Source organism: Sus scrofa, chromosome 6 (genome assembly GCF_054392235.1).
Source record: "Sus scrofa isolate SSC_HxYL_T2T_F1_AM1 chromosome 6, Sscrofa_HxYL_maternal_Yorkshire_Landrace_v2.0, whole genome shotgun sequence".
NCBI classification, from domain to species: domain Eukaryota; kingdom Metazoa; phylum Chordata; class Mammalia; order Artiodactyla; family Suidae; genus Sus; species Sus scrofa.
The window spans coordinates 170,922,290-170,940,261 of NC_139388.1; the positions used below are offsets into that span (position 1 = coordinate 170,922,290).

The 17,972-nt window shown below is 54.7% G+C and overlaps 2 protein-coding genes, 1 long non-coding RNA gene and 4 other non-coding genes across 8 annotated transcripts; 1 reads left to right on the forward strand and 6 right to left on the reverse strand.

The window, feature by feature from the left end:
• Positions 1-1,037: 1,037 nt before the first annotated feature.
• Positions 1,038-8,606, reverse strand: LOC110261241 (uncharacterized). 2 transcript variants are annotated; one of them, XR_002345227.2, is made up of 3 exons: positions 8,462-8,606; positions 3,478-3,686; positions 1,038-2,390 (listed from the first exon to the last, which is right to left on the reverse strand). It is a non-coding gene; the product is annotated as an uncharacterized LOC110261241 (long non-coding RNA). The 2 variants fall into 2 exon arrangements; XR_014808527.1 differs by having other exon boundaries at positions 1,038-1,903; positions 2,817-4,194.
• On the forward strand, positions 5,428-9,392 carry BEST4 (bestrophin 4). Its single transcript, XM_003128059.5, has 9 exons — positions 5,428-5,647; positions 5,740-5,834; positions 6,418-6,651; positions 6,846-7,000; positions 7,415-7,492; positions 7,783-7,968; positions 8,471-8,551; positions 8,657-8,811; positions 8,987-9,392. The coding sequence occupies exons 1-9, from the start codon at positions 5,496-5,498 to the stop codon at positions 9,258-9,260; spliced, it is 1,410 nt and encodes a 469-aa protein (XP_003128107.2). The 5' UTR covers positions 5,428-5,495; the 3' UTR covers positions 9,261-9,392.
• A 4,117-nt stretch (positions 9,393-13,509) lies between these two features.
• Positions 13,510-16,166, reverse strand: RPS8 (ribosomal protein S8). The gene is made up of 6 exons (XM_003128060.5): positions 16,140-16,166; positions 15,630-15,736; positions 15,099-15,198; positions 14,414-14,589; positions 14,044-14,173; positions 13,510-13,673 (listed from the first exon to the last, which is right to left on the reverse strand). The coding sequence occupies exons 1-6, from the start codon at positions 16,141-16,143 to the stop codon at positions 13,564-13,566; spliced, it is 627 nt and encodes a 208-aa protein (XP_003128108.1). The 5' UTR covers positions 16,144-16,166; the 3' UTR covers positions 13,510-13,563.
• Positions 13,791-13,859, reverse strand: LOC146403017 (small nucleolar RNA SNORD38). The gene has a single exon (XR_014808728.1). It is a non-coding gene; the product is annotated as a small nucleolar RNA SNORD38 (small nucleolar RNA).
• LOC146403018 (small nucleolar RNA SNORD38) lies at positions 14,281-14,350 on the reverse strand. Its single transcript, XR_014808730.1, has one exon. It is a non-coding gene; the product is annotated as a small nucleolar RNA SNORD38 (small nucleolar RNA).
• Positions 15,283-15,387, reverse strand: LOC146403019 (small nucleolar RNA SNORD46). The gene has a single exon (XR_014808734.1). It is a non-coding gene; the product is annotated as a small nucleolar RNA SNORD46 (small nucleolar RNA).
• Positions 15,821-15,900, reverse strand: LOC146403020 (small nucleolar RNA SNORD55/SNORD39). Its single transcript, XR_014808725.1, has one exon. It is a non-coding gene; the product is annotated as a small nucleolar RNA SNORD55/SNORD39 (small nucleolar RNA).
• Positions 16,167-17,972: the final 1,806 nt, after the last annotated feature.

Below are 17,972 nucleotides of genomic sequence, written 5' to 3' on the forward strand. Positions count from 1 at the left end.
TGAGCAACCGAAACCTCATTGTTCCTAGTCGGATTCATCAACCACTGAGCGACAAGGGAATTCCTTGATTAACCTTTTCTTCAAAGTACCATCCCCACATAGCATTTGTAGTGTATTTCTTACAAATACCTCTTCAGTGGTTTCCCATTTGCTCTGAGTGTGAAATCCAGAATCCGGGTGATGTTCTACAAAGTTCCGCAGCCTCATGCCCTGTCTCCTTCTCCAAGCAATCTCCTCCAGCCCGCATTGCTCCAGCCGGAGAGGCCTCCTCCTCACTCTTCCTCACACAGAACAGAACTCTTCCTGCCTCTGGGCCTTCGCACATCTGTTCCCTCCGCCTGGAATACTATCCCCGCCCGTCTTTATTTACTACTCACACATTCTCATCTTTTCTGCCTTAACTCCAATGTCACCTCCTCAGAGGGGCCTCTCCAAGCACACTATCTAAAGCTGGATTCCCTTGGAGTTCCCATGGTAGTGCAGAGGGTGAAGGATCTGGCCTTGTCTCTGTGGCGACGCAGGTTCGATCCCCAGCCCAATGCACTGGGTTAAAGGATCCAGCTTCGCCACACTGATGGCAGAGCCACAACTCTACCACTGAGCCACATTGGGAATTCCTGTGGCTTGGATTCCATTCGTGGCCTGGGGGCTTCCATATGCTGTGATTGCAGCAAAAAAAAAAAAAAAAAAAAAAAAAGTTGTATTCCCTCATCAAATTAACTCACACAGTAGCCTTCAACAAAGAAATTCGCAACAGCAGGGAGTTCCTGTTGTGGCTCAGCACTAAGGGACCCAATGAGTATCTATGAGCCTTGGGTTCAGGTCCCTGGCCTCATTTAGTGGGTTAAGGATCTGGGGTTGCTGTGAGCTGTGGTGTGGGTTGCAGATGCAGCTTGGATCTGGGGTAGCTGTGGTTAGCAGCTGCATTTCCAATTCAGCCTCTAGCCTGGGAACATCCATATGCCAAGGATGTGGCCCTAAAAAGACCAAAAAAAAAAAAAAAAAAAAAAAAAGAGAGAGACAGAGAAACAACAACAACGAATACAAAAACCAAGTTTATTAACACGTGTAACTTATGTATATATGGGAGATACCCAGGGGAAAATGAGTAACTCCCCCATGTGGCTTAGAATTGAATAGAGACAGAGAGAAGGGAAAGTAAGCCTTTTAGGAAAGAGGCCTGAAATAATTTCTAGGAAAGATGAAGAAACCCTCAGAAGACTGGATGGGAGATGTGACAGTTTATGACAAAATTTGTCTGGATGTGATACAGAATTCCAGTTTCCTCTCCCGTGATATGAGGTGAAAGTCCTGGGAAGGGGACTCGATCACGGGGTTCCTTCCAGACGTCTTTAGCAGATAAGGGGAACGCAAAGAAAACCTCTCACCGTATTTGCTGTAAAACAGCTCAAAATAATCAGTATGCCAAAGTAGCATATTTTGGGGCGGTGTGCTCTTATCTTTCATTATTTTTGCCTCTTGGGAGGTTAATAAGGTTCGTGAGCTCCCTCTGGGAGCAAGGACATCAGGAGGACATCCTCTGGGATGCTGTAACTGAAGGGCCCGGCAGCCTGTTCTGCCTCCTCCCTCAGTGTCACATAGGCTGCCGTTAAGGGATCTTATGCACCTGCCGCATCCCAGCACTGGGCTAAGCTCATAGTAACCTTACCATGTGGATGTGATTATTATCCCCACTTGACAGATGAGGGAACTGAGGCTCGCCCAGGTTTGCCTCTTGCCCAGTCATATGCAACTGCCAAGGGGCAGAGGCAAGATCTGAACCAAGACGTCTGACTCCCCTATTCACCATTGCCTGACTTTTCTGTGGGTCATTATTTCTGTTTTGTTTGTTTGTTTGTTTGTTTTTGTCTTTTGAGGGCTGCGTCTGCAGCATATTCCCAGGCTAGGGGTCTAATCGGAGCTGCAGCCGCCGGCCACACCACAGCCACAGCAATGCCAGATCCGAGCCGTGTCTTTGACCGTGGGTAAGGCCCTAAAAAGACAAAAGACAAAGAGAGAGAGAGATGCCCGAGTTCCCTTGTTGGAACAGGGGGTTAAGGATCCAGCATTGTCACCGCTGTGGCTTGGGCTGAAGCTGTGGCACCGGTTCGCTCTCTGGCCCTGGAATTTATGCATGCCACAGGCCCAGCCAAAAAAAAAGGGAAAAAGAATGAGAGAGTCCACGTAAGGTTAGGCCTCAGGAGGGACCTACTGGATTCAGCAGTAAGATCTCAAGTGTCCTCGGTGTGGGCAGAGATGGAAATACAAGAGCAGGGCCAGAAAAGAGGAGATACTAATAGTATCACATGCTTACCGAGCTCTTTAAAAATATTAATTCACTTGATAGTCGTAACTACTCCAGGCGACAGGCATTATCATTCTGTTTCTCCCTTAGGGAAATTAAGGACAGAGAGGTTAAACCGTTGGCTTGGTCATGAAGGTAGTTCACTGTGGAGTCTGGGTTTAAAAATCTAGGCAGTCTGGAGTTCCCATCGTGGCACAGTGGAAATGAATCTGACTAGGAACCATGAGGTTGCGGGTTCAATCCCTGGCCTCACTCAGTGGGTCAAGGATCCGGCGTTGCTGTGGCTGTGATGTAGGCCGGTGGCTACAGCTCCAATTTGACCCCTAGCCTGGGAACCTCCATATGCCGCGGGTGCGGCCCTAAAAAAGACAAAATAAAATAAAATAAAAATCTAGGCGGTCTGTCTCCAGACTCCATGCTGTAAACTGCCAAGCCATGTAGCCAGCTCTCAGCTGTGAGGAGGGCAGGGGGCATGGGTGGTTAGGCCCAGAAGAGAGGGAGAGGCAAGAGCTAGAGGAGGATAAAAAAAGGGTGGGGAAAGTAATTTACAGGTGGAGCGGTTCCCTCTCCTAGACCATAAACCAAAGGGACCTGTCAGCAGCTGGGAACGGAGATAAAGTGACTCAGGAAGGAGGGGCTGGGTGTGGCCTGGGGACTGCTCCTTCCCGGGGCAGGCTTCAGGTCCCATACCTTTACCAGTGGCTCTGTGGGAAATTCACAGCCCAGTGAGCCAGAGAGCAGGTAACAGGCAGAGGCAAGAGGGCCTCAAATGAGGGTGGGGGCCTAGGACAGAAACCAGCCAGCTGGGCTGTCCTCAGGGTCCACTGTCAGAAAGAAGCTTCCAGGACCCCAGGGCCTGAGCTCCCCCAGTGCCAGGGCCTGGCTTCCCAGGTACCAGAGACTGGTTAAGTGGTAAGCAACCCAGAATGCTTTAGGAAAGCCACAGATCAGCGCTTAGGAAGGGGCTGCGTGGCCATGACGGCTGAGGCCCCAGAGCTGGAGTCTTGCCCTCCCCAGGTCAGGTCCTGGGGCTTCCAGATTTCCAGGACACACACACACACACACACACACACACAGAGTCCTGTTCTTTCCACATACTGAGATCTCCACCTGGGCCCCGGAAGGAGAACATAACTCATCAGGCCATGAATTGGTTTCCAGACCTTGCTTACATAAAGTGGGGAGGAGGAGTTCCCTTCGTGGCTCCGTGATGAACAAACACAACTAGGATCCATGAGGATGCGGGTTCGATCACTGGCCTCACTCAGTGGGTTAAGGATCTGGCGTTGCCGTGAGCTGTGGGGTAGGTCGCAGGCGAAGCTTGGATCCCACGTTGCTATGGCTGTGGCGTAGGCCGGCAGCGGTGGCTCCGATTCCACCTCTAGCGGGGAGGAAGGCCAGATGTCGCTCAGATTAAAAAGGACCAAAAAATAAAGAGAAAAGAAAAGAAAAGCTGGCCTGGGTTCAAGTCTTCCCCAGCTTTACTGAGATGAATCAGATGCAACCCCGTCCTCTAGGGTCTCACAGGCCAGAGGCGACATCTTTTCATAGACAGAAGAGGACCTCGCAGGAGCAGGAAAGAGAGCGAAACCAGAGGCTGGCGACCGTGGGCAGAAGGAGGGGCATCTCAGACGCTGTATACCCAGACTGAGAGCCCTGTTTGGCACGGGGCGGGCAGGCCAGGCGAGAGGAGAAAGGTCTCTGCCTCTCAGTCTCTGAAGGACTGCCTGGCGCTGGGATGCAACAGTGGACCAGTAGGTGGAAAACAAAGGGTCAGACTTGGATTTTGCTGGTGAGAGCAACCCAGGATAAATGCCTGCATGCTGCAGGCGCTGGGCATTGTTTCTCTGGATACCCTCCACTGCACCGTGAGAAAGGAATTATTGATCCTGTTTTGCAGAGGAGGAAACGAAGGTTCAGAGATTAGAAATCTTGGACAGGGTTACGAAGAGCTAGAATTCAAACCCAAGTTTTGCTTTTTCTTTTGGCTTTTCAGGACCAAACCTGTGGCATATGGAAGTTCCCAGGCTAGGGGTGGAATCAGAGCTGTAGCTGCTGGCTTATGCCACAGCAACACGGTATCCAAGCTGCGTCTGTGACCTACACCACCGCCGCTCACAGCAGCACCGGATCCTTAACCCACTGAGTGAGGCCGGGATGGAATCCGCCTCCTCATGGATAACAGTCGGGTTCATTTCCGCTGCGCCACAACAGGACCTCCAAAAACCCGGGTTTTTCCGACTCTTAAGCTTGTGCCCCGAACCACCTCTCCTTGCTTCCTCTCTTCAGGAAACACTGGCAGTGAGAACCAGCTCACAGTGTGGGGGAAGGAGCTTCCCAAGACAGGGCAGAGGGTGACAGAGTGGTGCTTTGGCAGAGTGCCTGTCACTTAGTCAGTGCTCTGCCATCTGCAGTTGTCATAACATTTTATCATGCATCTGTCTTCTCACCTGGAGCGTGGGACAGTCATCCTGGATTCAAGGACATGCTGCAAGCTGTGGGGTCAATGCAGATGGCATTTATGCCACGCAAAGGCCAGCCCAGCCCTGCAGGCGTAGGGAGACACATCCAGTTCCCAGGATCAGGGGAAGCTGGGTGACAGCCTCAATCCATCAATGATAACCGTAGTCCAGCCAAACTTTATGGGCCCAGGAGGTACTTAAGTGTTGTTGGGTGAAGGCTAGCCCAGTTCCCCTTCCTTGGCACAGGCTGCTGCCCAGATCAGGTAGGTTGGTGGGGGGTGGGGGGGAGCACCCTGGCCTTGAGAGACCAGTTATCAGCTTCCAGAGCAAGACCCCAAGGTGGTGGAGTCTGGGCTAGAGTCGGACCTCCTTTTTTCAGCAGTTCATGACCGGGACTCCCAGCCCTGCAAGAGGAAGAGGCGCCTGGGGAAGCCTCATGCATGAGAGAGTGTAGATCTCAGCTCCCCCTTCGCCCGCCCCGTCCTGGCTTCACCCAAGCACCACCGGGTTCCAGGCTGTGGGCGTGCTCAGTCTGCTCTGCAGCTTCCTCCCCTTGTCTCCTGACACAGGAGGATGCTGGGCTGGGGCGGGGGGACCAGCATTGAGCTACGGTTGCCTGGGGACCTACGCTTGGTGTGGAGAAGGCCAGCTAAGGAGAAGGCTTGCTGGGGGAGAAGGACAGCCCTGGGGGCAGCTCTTGCGACCTTTTGCCACAGGCGCCCCGCACCATGACGGTCTCATATACCCTCAAAGTGGCAGAGGCCCGCTTCGGAAGCTTCTCTGGCCTGCTTCTCCGCTGGAGGGGGAGCATCTACAAGCTCCTCTACAAGGAGTTCCTCCTCTTCGTCGCCCTGTATGCTCTGCTCAGCATCACCTACCGGTGCGAGGGCGAGGGCGGGGTCTCAGGGCTGGGCTGTGGGGGACGAGGCTGCCCACCTCCCTCTAACCCAGGCCTCACTTGACCTTCCCCAGGCTGCTGCTGACCCAAGAGCAAAGGCAAGTGTACGCTCAGGTGGCCCGATACTGCAACCGCTCCGCAGACCTCATCCCCTTGTCCTTTGTCCTGGGTAAGTTCCAAGGACAAGGGCTTCGCCCTGGCATCCTCTTAATCATCTTGCTTGACCTCCGGGTTGGGCGGATGACTCGAGAGGGTCAGAATTACTCCAGTGGCACAGGCTGGAGGTCAGCGAGAGCAGGCTGGGCAGGCCCGGGAGCTGCATGCAGGGTCCGGGATTTCCAGAGGATGAGGCCCTGCCTGTCACTTCTGGACCTTCACTCCAGACAAAGCCCAAGCCACCTGCTGGCCTCACAACCCTCTGGGAACTGCAGAGAGGGGACACCTCCCTCCCCACGCTCGTGGAAAGCAGGGCTCAGAGTTAGACATTGTCTTGGCCTGGAACCACTCCTTCTCTGCCTGAGGAGGTTTGCACTCTTCCTTCCTCCCTCCCTGCCTGGTTTGGCCCATCAGGGTGGGACCAGAGGAAGAGGCTGTCCCCCCGATGGCCAGGCGGGGCGCTGAAGCCACTGTGTCCTTCCCCCTGCCTTGGTTCCGACTGGCCTGGACCAGGTGCGCCGGCTGCGGGCAGGGCGCGCTGACTCCGGAACCCTCTCTCTACCCTTCCTGGTCCCCCAACCCATGCCGGCGACCAGGTTTCTACGTGACCTTGGTGGTGAACCGCTGGTGGGCCCAGTACACAAGCATCCCGCTGCCGGACCAGCTGATGTGCGTCATCTCGGCCAGCGTGCACGGGGTGGACGAGCGCGGCCGCCTGCTGCGCCGCACCCTCATCCGCTACGCCAACCTGGCCTCGGTGCTGGTGCTGCGCTCCGTCAGCACCCGCGTGCTCAAGCGGTTCCCCACCATGGAGCACGTGGTGGACGCAGGTGCGCGGCCCACAGCCCGACGCGGGTGCGGGTGCGGGGCCGCGCTGGGAGAGCCCTGGGGCCGGCGGGACCCGACCCGCCTCCCCGGTCTTCTGGGAGGGGCGGTTTGACCACCAGGGGGCGCTCCAGGGTCCCGGGGCGGAGAGTCCTGGGAGCCGAGGAAGGTTTGCAACCCTCTCCCTTCATCCCTGCAGGTTTCATGTCCCAGGAAGAGAGGAAAAAGTTTGAGAGCCTGAAATCAGACTTCAATAAGTACTGGGTCCCCTGCGTCTGGTTCACCAACCTGGCGGCCCAGGCCCGGAGGGATGGGCGAATCCGTGATGACATTGCACTCTGCCTGCTCTTGGAAGTGAGTCAGTCCAGGACCAGGCCCATCTGCCCTCCCCCCCCACCCCCAGTTTTGCAAACTGGAATAATTTCAGTGCTTAATACCTATACCACTTCTGGATCACACACTGTTGCAAGTGTGAGGAAGTGAGGAAACTGAGGCACAGAGTGAAAAAGAAACTTTCCCAAATCACGCAGCTCAACTCGTTAGTGGAGCTAGGATTCATCCTCAGAACTTCTGGCCCCAGGGTCTGGCCTTGCATCTTGCATATACTCTGTTAAATGGCTTTTCATCACAGGCACCCCAGCCTGACAACACCTCTGAAAGCAGAGTGAGCATGAGAGGTGGCCCAGCTCTGAGGGTGCAGGGCTCCCCTGTTCCTTCTCATTCTCCTTACTCACCTCCACTGATTTTCTTTTCCTGCTGTTCCACCAGGAGCTGAACAAGTACCGGGCCAAGTGCAGCATGCTCTTCCACTATGACTGGATCAGCATCCCTCTTGTCTACACCCAAGTAACTGCCTCTCACCCCCCCAGTCCCAGTGCCTAGTGTATGTCCTGTTCTGTGTGTGACACAGAGAATTAGAGATGGTACCTGCCCTGGGGCAGTTCGGTCCACTGAGACACTGAACAGCCAAGGGTTCATTCTCAAAGCCTCCCTGGATGCCACTAATTGATCCCCCTCCCATCTGGTGCTGCCACACCTTGCTACATGTTTTAATTACTTGGTAGATCTGTCACCAGTCCTCGGGGCAGAGGTGGCACTTCTCCCTGTCTCACTCAGCCTGGCTTGCCCTTCTCCAGGTGGTGACCATAGCAGTATACTCCTTCTTTGGCCTCTCCCTGGTTGGCCGCCAGTTTGTGGAGCCAGAGGCAGGGGCTGCCAAATCTCGGGAGCCTCTGGAGCCTGGGCCAGCTCTGGGGGACCTGGACATGTACGTGCCTCTCACCACTCTGCTACAGTTCTTCTTCTATGCTGGCTGGCTCAAGGTGGGCACTTGGGGTGGTCCACACCTGGGCTCAGGGTCCACCCCGGCTTTAGGGATAAGAAAACAGGGCTCTGGTGGGGTTCCAGTTGGGGAATCCACCTGAGATCCATGAGGATTCGGGTTGGATCCCCGGCTTCACTCAGTGGGTTGGGGATCCGGTGTTGCCATGAGCTGTGGTGTAGGCTGACAGCTGTAGCTCCAATTCCACCCCCTAGCCTGGGAACATCCATAAGCCACGGATAGGGCCCTTAAAAAAAAAAAAAAAAAAAGAGCAAAAAATCAATCAATCAAAATGAAAGTTATTAAAAGGGAGGGGGGGCTCTGGGAGTTTTCTTGCGGCACAGTGGGTTAAGGATCCAGCATTGCCACTACAGCAGCCTGGGTCACTGCTGCGGCACAGGTTGGACCCCTGGCTCAGAAGCTTCCACATGCGTGGACAGAGACAAAAGAAAAAGCGGAGGAAAGCAAGTCATCCGAGCCCGTGAAACTCTTACCGCCCGTAGGTAGCAGAACAGATCATCAATCCCTTCGGTGAGGATGACGACGACTTCGAAACCAACCAGCTCATAGACCGCAACTTGCAGGCGAGCCGGGGTCCGGGGCAGCTCGCTGGGCTCTCCCTCCTTGCCAGCTCTCAGCCTGGGGATGCAGAAGAGAGGGGGACCCTTGTGACCCGCTCCCTGCCGCAGGTGTCCCTGCTGTCCGTGGACGACATGTACCAGAACCTGCCTCCGGCGGAGAAGGACCAGTACTGGGACGAGGACTCAGCACTACCGCCCTACACTGTGGCCACGGTGGCGGAGTCGCTGCGGCCTTCCTTCCTGGGCTCCACTTTCAATCTGCGGTGAGCAGCCCAAGCCAGTCGAGGCAGGGTCTGAGCCGGCGCGTGGCGGGCCCCGGGTCCTCGCCCATCGTCTGGGGGGCCCAGGACTCGGTCCTCCCCCGCCACCCCCTCGCTCTGGGCGCCGGGTCACCTGCCGCCGGAGGCTCGCTCACGCCGCCCTCTTGCCCGCCCGCAGCATGAGCGACGACCCTGAGCAGAGCCTGCAGGTGGAGGCGTCCCCCGGGCCGGCCCGGCCGGTGACCGCCGCACAGACGCCGCTGCTCGGCCGCTTCCTGGGCGCAGGGGCGCCTTCGCCCGCCGTCAGCCTCCGGAACTTCGGCCGCGTCCGGGGAACCCCCTGGACGCCTCATCTGCTGCGCTTCCGGGCCGAGGACGGCGGCGACCTGGAGGCCGCGGACCGTATCGAAGAGGAGGCGTCGGGGTCGGGGGACGAGGCCCAGGAGCCCTGAGCCGAGGCCGCGGGCCGGCCGCCCAGGCCCCTCCCCGCAGGCCCGCCTCGGCCCACTTCGCCGGCCGTTCGGAGCCAGTAGAGGTGCCTTCCTGTGCGCTGAGCCGGAGCATGTAGGCTCGGCCCTTGCGTGGACAGAAGGGCCTGAACCAGGGCTGGGAAGCACCCACTTTGCCTCGGGGCGGCGGTGGGTAGGGAGGTGAAGCTAAGGCGCGAGGGGCGAGGCCGCGGAGGACTGGAACCCAGGCGCAGTTAATTTCCTCCGCGATGAGGGGACTGGCCAGTTCGTACACTTGGGGGGCGCACCCGCATCACTCAAGGGCTGGTTATTTTGGGTACCACTCCCAGCGTTTCCAATTCCTTAGATGTAGGATAGAGGTCAATAACTTGCGTTTCTAAGTTTCCAGACGCTGCTGCCGGTCCAGGCATCACAATTTGAGACCTACATTAAAAGGGCCCCTTGCGGCGCAGCAGAAACGAATCCGACTAGAAACCATGAGTTTGCGGGTTCAATCAGTGGGGTTAAGGATCCCACGTTGCTGTGAGCTGTGGTGAGAGTAGCAGATGTTGCTGTGGCTGTGTAGGCCAGTAGCTATAGCTCTGACTGGACCCCTAGCCTGGGAACCTCCATGGGCCCCAGGTGCGGCCCTAAAAAGCAAAATAAAGTTTAGAGTACTATCTTATTCTGATTACCTCACGCTAAAGAGGAGTCAGTGTGCGGGGGACTTATGCTTTTATCTGTCGTGCTCAATTCTTTGTTTACAATGAGAACATATTCGTTTACCACTTCTGCAAATGAAATTGCTTAAAACTGAATTGGCGGGAGCTCCCTGGTGGTCTAATGAATTAAGGATCCAGCCTTGTCCCTGCAGTGGCTCAGGTTTGATCCCTGGTCTGAGAACTTCCACATGCCATGGTCAAGACCAAAATATCCAAAAACCAAAAAACTGAATTGGCATGCTCTGCAGAGGGTTAAAGATGAGGGTTTGAGTTTCCCCTGGAATCTGATTAAACCGAGATGTGAAGGCAGTCATACACCACCCAGCCTAGACTTTCAGCATTTGGAACAAGCCCGTCTCCACTCCCACCAGCCAAACAGGGAAGAAGGACAGTTAAGGGGTAAAGCTGCAGGTCCATCTGTGGTGATGCTGCCTTGTGGAAATCAGCCCCGGAGAGAACTAGACTGGGGCTGTTGCTACACTGTTTCTTTTTAGCGCCTTATCTGCAGCATAAGGAAGTTACAAGGCTAGGTGTTGAATTGGAGCTGTGGCTGCTGGCCTATCAGCCACACCAGATCCAGGCCCCATCTGTGGCCAGGGATTGAACCCACATCCTCATGGGTACTAATCGGGTTCTTAACCAGCTGAGTCACAACTCCTAGTTTCTCTAAGACTCCTGCCTTCTAAGCTCAGCTTCCTCTAAAGAAATTGGTAAACGCCTCCTTTGAAGACCAAAGGAGGATAAATGCTAGAACTGAAAAGGCATCAAGTCTAGGTAGAGGTTGAGAGGACAGGCAGCCTCTGGCCTCAACAGGATTATAGTGCTGGCTTCTACTTTCCTGATAGGTGACAAGGGACACTGAACTTTTCTCAGCCTTGGTTGACAAAACTAATGTGGAGACAAAGCAATTCACTCATGAAGGACCTGAGGTGTTTTGCTGGGTTTACAGGGCAGGGAGCCTTGCTGCAGGGCAAGAATGGGCATCTGCACACGTTAGTAGAGATGGACAGTGAGGGAGTGGCTGCTCTTCAGAAAAAGAACCCACAAGGAGTTTCCGTCATGGCTCAGCAGGTTAAGGAACTGACTAGTATCCATGAGGTTGCAGAATCAATCCCTGGCCTCGCTCATTGGATCAGTGAGGATCCAGCTGTGGCACAGGTCGAAGATGCAGCTCAGATCTGGCGTTGCTGTGAGCTGTAGTGAAGGCCGGCAGCTGCAGCTCCAGATTCGACCCCTAGCTCGGGAACTTCCATATGGCAAAGGTGTGGCCCTGTAAAGAAAAAAAAAAAAACCACCCAGGAGCCGCTGTAGTAACACCAGATTCTTAAGCGACTGCATCACAAGAACTCCTTTCCATCAACTCTATTGCCATGCACCTTTCCAAGCACTGGAGACGCACCTGGAAACAAATCTCTGCTCCCTGGAGACACAGTCTAATAGAGAGGGGGGAAAAAGCAAATAAAAGAGCAAAATTTATGCCAGACTGAGGGCTAAAGAGAAAAAACAGGGGTAAAAGCTAAGGCATGGAAGAGTACAATTTAAATTCCTGTGATGAGGAAAGAACTCACTAGGCTGACAGCAAATCACGTCGGTATGCGATGGAAAACATTCCCAACGGAGGGTACAGCAAGTTAACGTTTCATAAGGCTGGACAGCAGTCGCTATAGAAAAAGGGCCCAGGTCCCAGGGAATTCCACGGAACCCAGTTGGTAGGGATTTTGAGATGGGATACCATGTGAAAAATGCCACTTTCATTTTGGGGCCACGTCTACAGCATGTCGAAGGTCCCAGGCCAGAGATCAAACCCATGATGCAGGTGGGACCTGCACCACACGTTGGACACTTAACCTGCTGCTTCCAAAAATCTTATCTTTAAAGCGAGTACTGAGGGAGTTCCTGCTGCGGCTCAGCAGTTACAGATCCGACTAGTGTCCATGGGATTCAGGCCTGATCCCTGCACTTGCTTAGTTGATTGAGGATCTAGCTTTGCTGTGAGCTGTGGTCTATGTAGGTCATGGACATGGCTTGGATCTGGTGTGGCTGTGGCTGTGGCCGGCAGCTGCAGCTCCTATTCAACCCCTAGCCTGGGAACTTCCATGTCACTGGTGCAACCCTAAAAAGCAAAACGGGTTCAATCCCAGTCCCCCCCAGAAAGTTAAGGATCTGCAGCTGCAGCTTGGATCTGATCCCTGGCCTGGGAACTCCATATGCCTCAGGGCCACCAAAAATTGAAAAAAATAAAACCACCAGTAGCTGGAATTACGTTTGGGGACAATAGAAGAAAATAGTAAGAGCAAGCAGGACGCAGAAGAGCGACCAGGACAGTAGAGGTGGTGTTAAAGTTGAAACAACAAAATTTGGTGACATTAGATATGAAAGTTCTAAGAAGCAGTTACAGGGTGTTTCTGCTGTGGGTTAAAGATCTGGCTTGTCTTGGAGTTCCCATCGTGGCGCAGCAGAAATGAATCCAATTAGGAACCATGAGGTTGCGGGTTCGATTTCTGGCCTTGCTCAGTGGGTTAAGGATTTGGCGTTGCTGTGAGCTGTGGCGCAGGCTGGCAGCTGCAGCTCCGATTAGACCCCTAGCCTGGGAACCTCATGCTGCAGGTGCAGCCCTAAAAAGACAAAAGACAAAAAAGACCTGGCTTGTCTGTGGAGGCGTTGGTTCCCAGGCACAGCACAGTGTGTTAAGGATCCAGCATTGCTTCATCTGTGGCGTATGTTGCAAATGCAGCTCAGATTCAAGCCCTGGCCTAGGGAGATTCCATACGCCACGAGGGCAGCCATTAAAAAACCAAAAGGATCAGGAAGACCAAGATTTGATTTAAGCAGTTGTATGAAGACAACTATTTGCTGCAACCTAATAGTTGAAAAGAGAAGGCTGAAGAACGTGATCAGTTTTGAACATGTTAATCTTTGAGTTTGATTATATTGAATTGCAGGTGTCAAGTAGGTCTGGGCTAGTTTCAAAGATGGAGCATAAACCACATTAAATGCTGACAATAAACAATATAGGCAAATTGAAGACAAAGAGCCAAGCCTTTGAGACTGGAGGTATTACTTGTAATCTTACTTTTGAGTGGTAAGAAGGGAAAGGATTAGGGTTTAAGGGAAAATTAACTTCAGAAAGACATCCAAGCTGTTTAAGATAGATTATGGAAGCATCATCTGCTCAACAACATAGAAATCTGGAACACAACTCCAAGGTCTCTAGATCAACCATGAGGCCGAATCAAGCCTTTAACAAAATCAAGGTCTGCCGCCAGAACTCTAAGAACATCACAGGGCAGCATGGCTTCAGGCTCCAATCAGCCCAGTCATTGGCCCAACACCACTGGGGTCCCATGCTGGGATACCTCCCTCAGTCTTCTCTGCCTGCATCCCTGCTGCCACTGAAGCCCGGCCTTAGGGGGGGAAACACTCCCCCTACTACAGAAAGGCACCGCTTCTGTGATGGGCCTGGCCCTCAGGCCGAGGGAGAGGAAGACCACACAGTGTGCCACACAATCAAACACCTCAGAAGGCGAACACACGAGAGAGAACAACAAACACCTTTATTACACGAGCTGGGACAGGAGGAGGACTCATTTGCCTTTCCGGGCCTTGATTTTCCTCAGATAGAACTCCAGCTCCTTGCCCTCTAGCACGTAGCCATCTGCTCGGCCACACTGGCCTGGTCTTGAGGCGATGCACGCTGTGCGAGAGAGAGCACGTGGGCCTTAGCAACGTGACCACATTCCTCCCCCACCTGCGCATCCCTCAAGTGTCCACGTTGGGCCAGGTATCTGGGGGGCAGGCACGAAGCCCACTGTCTCCTCAGATATACTTTATCGTCACTTAATGTCAGTAGCAGAACTGGACAAAGTTCTCATCACTGAGACAACCCCTCAGCCTGGACAGACTCCTTAGGATGCTCCTAAGGCCTACGGGCTGCTGCTGCCCACTCTTCTCCATTTTGGGGTCAAACTAATGGGATGACCGAATACTCTGATTTGTGTCAGAAACGAGACCAGAGGACACTGTATCTCGGGACACCCCACCCCCAAGGACAAAAGGCATCTCACCAAGAAGCTTGCCCTGCTGGAACTGCTCCTCTAGGAGACTGCTGATTTTGGCATTCTTTTTCCTTTCATCATACTTCTTCTGAATTTTCTTTGATCGCTTTTTGTTTAAAATCTCTTCCTCCTCAGGAGTCTGGATATAGCAAATACGAGTGGGTTAGGGGTGGGCCCTCAGACCTTAGCTCAGGAAAGACAGGTCATCACAGCCCGGAACCTTGCACATCCCACAGCCACGCCACCTTCCTCAGTGCTAAAGGCTTTCATCGCTCTCCCTTCAGCAGCAGAACTGGACAGAGTTTTCATCATGAGAAGGCTGCAACCAGGCTTGCCTCCCCCAACCCCTTCCCAGGAAGTTGGCTCCCCAAACACTCACCAACTTGGCCCCCTTCTTGCGACCCAGGGGCAGCGCGTAGTGGGACTCGTACCACTGTCGGTACGGGGTGCTGTCAATGAGCACAATGCAGTTCTTCACCAGGGTCTTGGTACGGACCAGTTCATTGTTGGATGCGTTGTACACAACGTCAATAATCCTCGTCTTTCGTGTGCAACCTGCTCACAGAAATTCAGAACCAAGCCATTTAAACATGAGGCCAAGTGTCCCGACCCCCGCCACAGCAGGGTTGAAGGAGAAGGGAACGCGAAGCCTTTTTTGGGCCGCGCCTGTGGCATGTGAAGTTCCTGGGCCATGGATGGAACCAGAGTCACAAAGTCCCCCAAGCCATTGTAGTGACACCAGATTCTTAACGTACTGCACCACAAGAAACCCAAGAACTCTACGCCTTCACCGAACCATGAGGCATCATGCACCTTCTAAAATCCCATCTTTCCAGACATGGCTGGTATCCACACATACAGTCTCTAGATTCAGCCCCAATCTCAGGCTACAGGAGTTAAGAGGCAGGACAGACGGAAACAACTCCCCACAATCCCAAAGTCTTTCGACAAAAGAAAGCTCAGTATCCTGGTCCAGGCCATGGCTTCCTGCTACAAGCACTTACTGTAGCTTAGAAAGGTTTAGGTGCTGAGTTCCCACCCACGCCTGGAGGGCCTCCACTCACACTCGGAGCCCCAGGAGAAGTTCCCCACGTCCAGCCTCAAGGCCCGGTACTTCTTGTTACCTCCCCGCACACGGACTGTGTGTATGCGGCGAGGGCCAATCTAGAAAACACAAGGAGACAGGAGGAACCAGGTTATTAGAGAGCAAGAGCCGACAGAGAAAGGAAAGCAAGCCGGATGGAGGCAACACAGTCAGTGTAACTATGACACGTCCTAGCATTGGCAAGTGGTACACAAATGACCAAGACGGCCACAACCACGCCTAAGGATCCTTTTTTCATCACTCTCGTCGCCTCCACGAGGAAAAGCCTGATTCCCAACACTGCATTACCTCTCCGTGCACCAGCAAGACCAAGTGTCCGACTACGACTGCGGAGCCCACTCCCTCCAGGCACTCCCAGGACACAGCGGCTGTCTCCGTGCAGCCCTAATTATTCACGACACGCAGAGGCCGACCGCACATCGCAGAGCCCCACAGAGATACAACTGCCCCCGAGGGGACCTTCTCCCCGGCGCTGGGGCCCCGCACGCACCTTGGTGTTTGCAGCGGGGCGTCCCAGCTCATACTTCCGCTTCTTGTGGTAGGGCTTTCTCTTGCCCCCAGTCTTGCGGCGCTTGTGCCAGTTGTCCCGAGAGATGCCTACGGGTGAGAGCGGAGGAGCGGCAGCCTGAGTCAGGGAACCCGGGGCCGGGCCCGGGCAGCCCAGCGGCCCGCGCGGGCGGCCGCACGCTCAGCTCTCCAAGGTTGGATCCCCCACTGCGAAGTCGGGAGGTCACAGCATTTCTGAGTTGTCATCATGCACGTGCGGCCCGGCCGGGCCCCCTTCCCGCCTCGACCCCGGCAGCCATGATGGGGCCGCTCGCGGCTCCGAGCCCGGCGGTCCCCGCAGCGACTTCGGCGGCCCGAGCCCAAGCATCACGCTTCTCGCGGAGGCTCGAAGCTGGGAGCCCGGGCGCCCGTGCTCTCAGCTGGGCCGCGAGGCAGGATGGCGCCGGATTGAGCTCACGCCCCGACCCCGGGCCCGCGGCAGAGCGCCACTCACCCATCGCTCGGCGCCGGCTGGAAAGAGAAAACGCAGCGCGTCACGGTCCGGTTTGTAAAACGCAGCCCCGCCTCCTGACGTCTCTTCCGGGCGACGCGCGGCGCGGCCTGGAGCCGGAGGGCGGCCTTGCTTACGCGCTCGCGGCGGCGCCGCGGAGGCCTCGGGCGGGGGAGGCTCTGAGGGCGCTGCCGGCGGGGCGGAGGCCTGGCGCGGGTCCTGGGGGCTCGGGTGGGCGCTCGCCTGGCCCCCTGTTTCACAAAGACCCCTGTTCGCAGCCATTGCGGCGGTTCTGAGGGGGCTGCGGGGGAGGGCGGAGGCGCTGGACGGGGACGTAGAGGTGGACTTGGGCTTCGCTTCGAAGGGTTTGCTTTAGGGCGTTTGAATTTCTCAGGGGACCCGTTGCGCGACTCTTGGTGCTGTTCAGTGAGAAGGTGGGCGCTGTCCTGGACGCGGTCCTGGTGCGCTCCGGATGCCTCTGGCAGGTGGGAGTGACAGGTATCTGGGTGTTCGTGTCCGCTAGAGAAGGGGTCTGGCCAGACGATGCTACTTCGGGAAGCAAAGCCACCGGAATGAACGGAACCTCGGGACAGGGCCTAAGGAAACTCTTCCTGTAAAGGGTCAGCTAATACTGAGAGAGTATTAACTCAGGTCGTCAGTGGAGGAGCCTGGGCTTGGATGCATGCTTTGATATGGCCATTGATTCCCGCTGGTGGCTTAAGGGCTCCAGGGAGTAACATCCTCACAGGCCTTGTTGACTCTAGGGAGGGTACCTCGCCCGGATGGACATGGACCCCTCATCCCCTGTGGCTCTGTTTACGGGAAGAAAAGGACAAAGAAACTATGAGACTTAGGGGACATTTCCACCCCTAAGACCCCACTGGACAAGGACTGATATGGGTAATTGAACAAGGCCAATGGGAGAAGACCGCATCTCTCTGGACCCCCACGTTGGTACCCCCCCATCCTTAAGAGATAAAAACCACTATGGGACAATAGAGAAGGGGGGCTCTTCTCCCCCTCTCCTAGCACCCCTGGGAGCTCTCTGCTTTCTTTTAATAAAGATGTTGCTTGCTTGCTGCCTGTGTGTTCGCGGAGTTCACTCTTTGACTGCCGTGAACAAGAATCCGGATTCCAGGATCATCTTTCCCGTATCAATACTTCAGCCTTTGTGGGCTGTAAGGTCCTTGTCACGACCACTCAATTTTGCTTCGTAGTGTGAACGCAGCCATGGACAGTAGTAAAAGAGCGCACGTGGCGGCGCAGGAGTAAAACTTCGTGGATACTGAGATTCACCTGTCCTGAAACAAACATGATTTTTTTGCCCCCAAACATTCAAAACATAAAAACCATTCTTAGTGCATGGACCCTGTCAGCGTGCAATAATAGTGTGCCAGGCCCTGGCACCAAGAAATACAAGAAGAGGGGCTAGGACCAAGGCTTGGGAATGGCAACGTTTAAGGTCAGGCAGAGCAAAGGAGCTGGAGGGTGCAATTAAGAGTGGCCAGAGGAAAGCCAGCACAGGGTGATGTGGTTTAATCAAAGGGAGGGCTGAAAAATGATTTTTTTTTTTTTTTTTTTAGGGCCAAGCTCTTGGCATATGGGAAGTTCCCAGGCTAGGAGTCTAATCAGAGCTACAGCTACTGGCCTACAACACAGCTGCGCCAGATCCAGGTGGCATCTGTGATCTACCTCGGCCTCATGGTTGCTAGTTGGATTCATTTCCTGGCCTGGGAACCTTCACATGCTGTGAGTGTGGTCAAAAAACAGAAAGAAAACAAACAAAAAAGTTTCTGCGATCACAGAGCTCCCGCTTAGTCACAGAAGCTGGGCTCT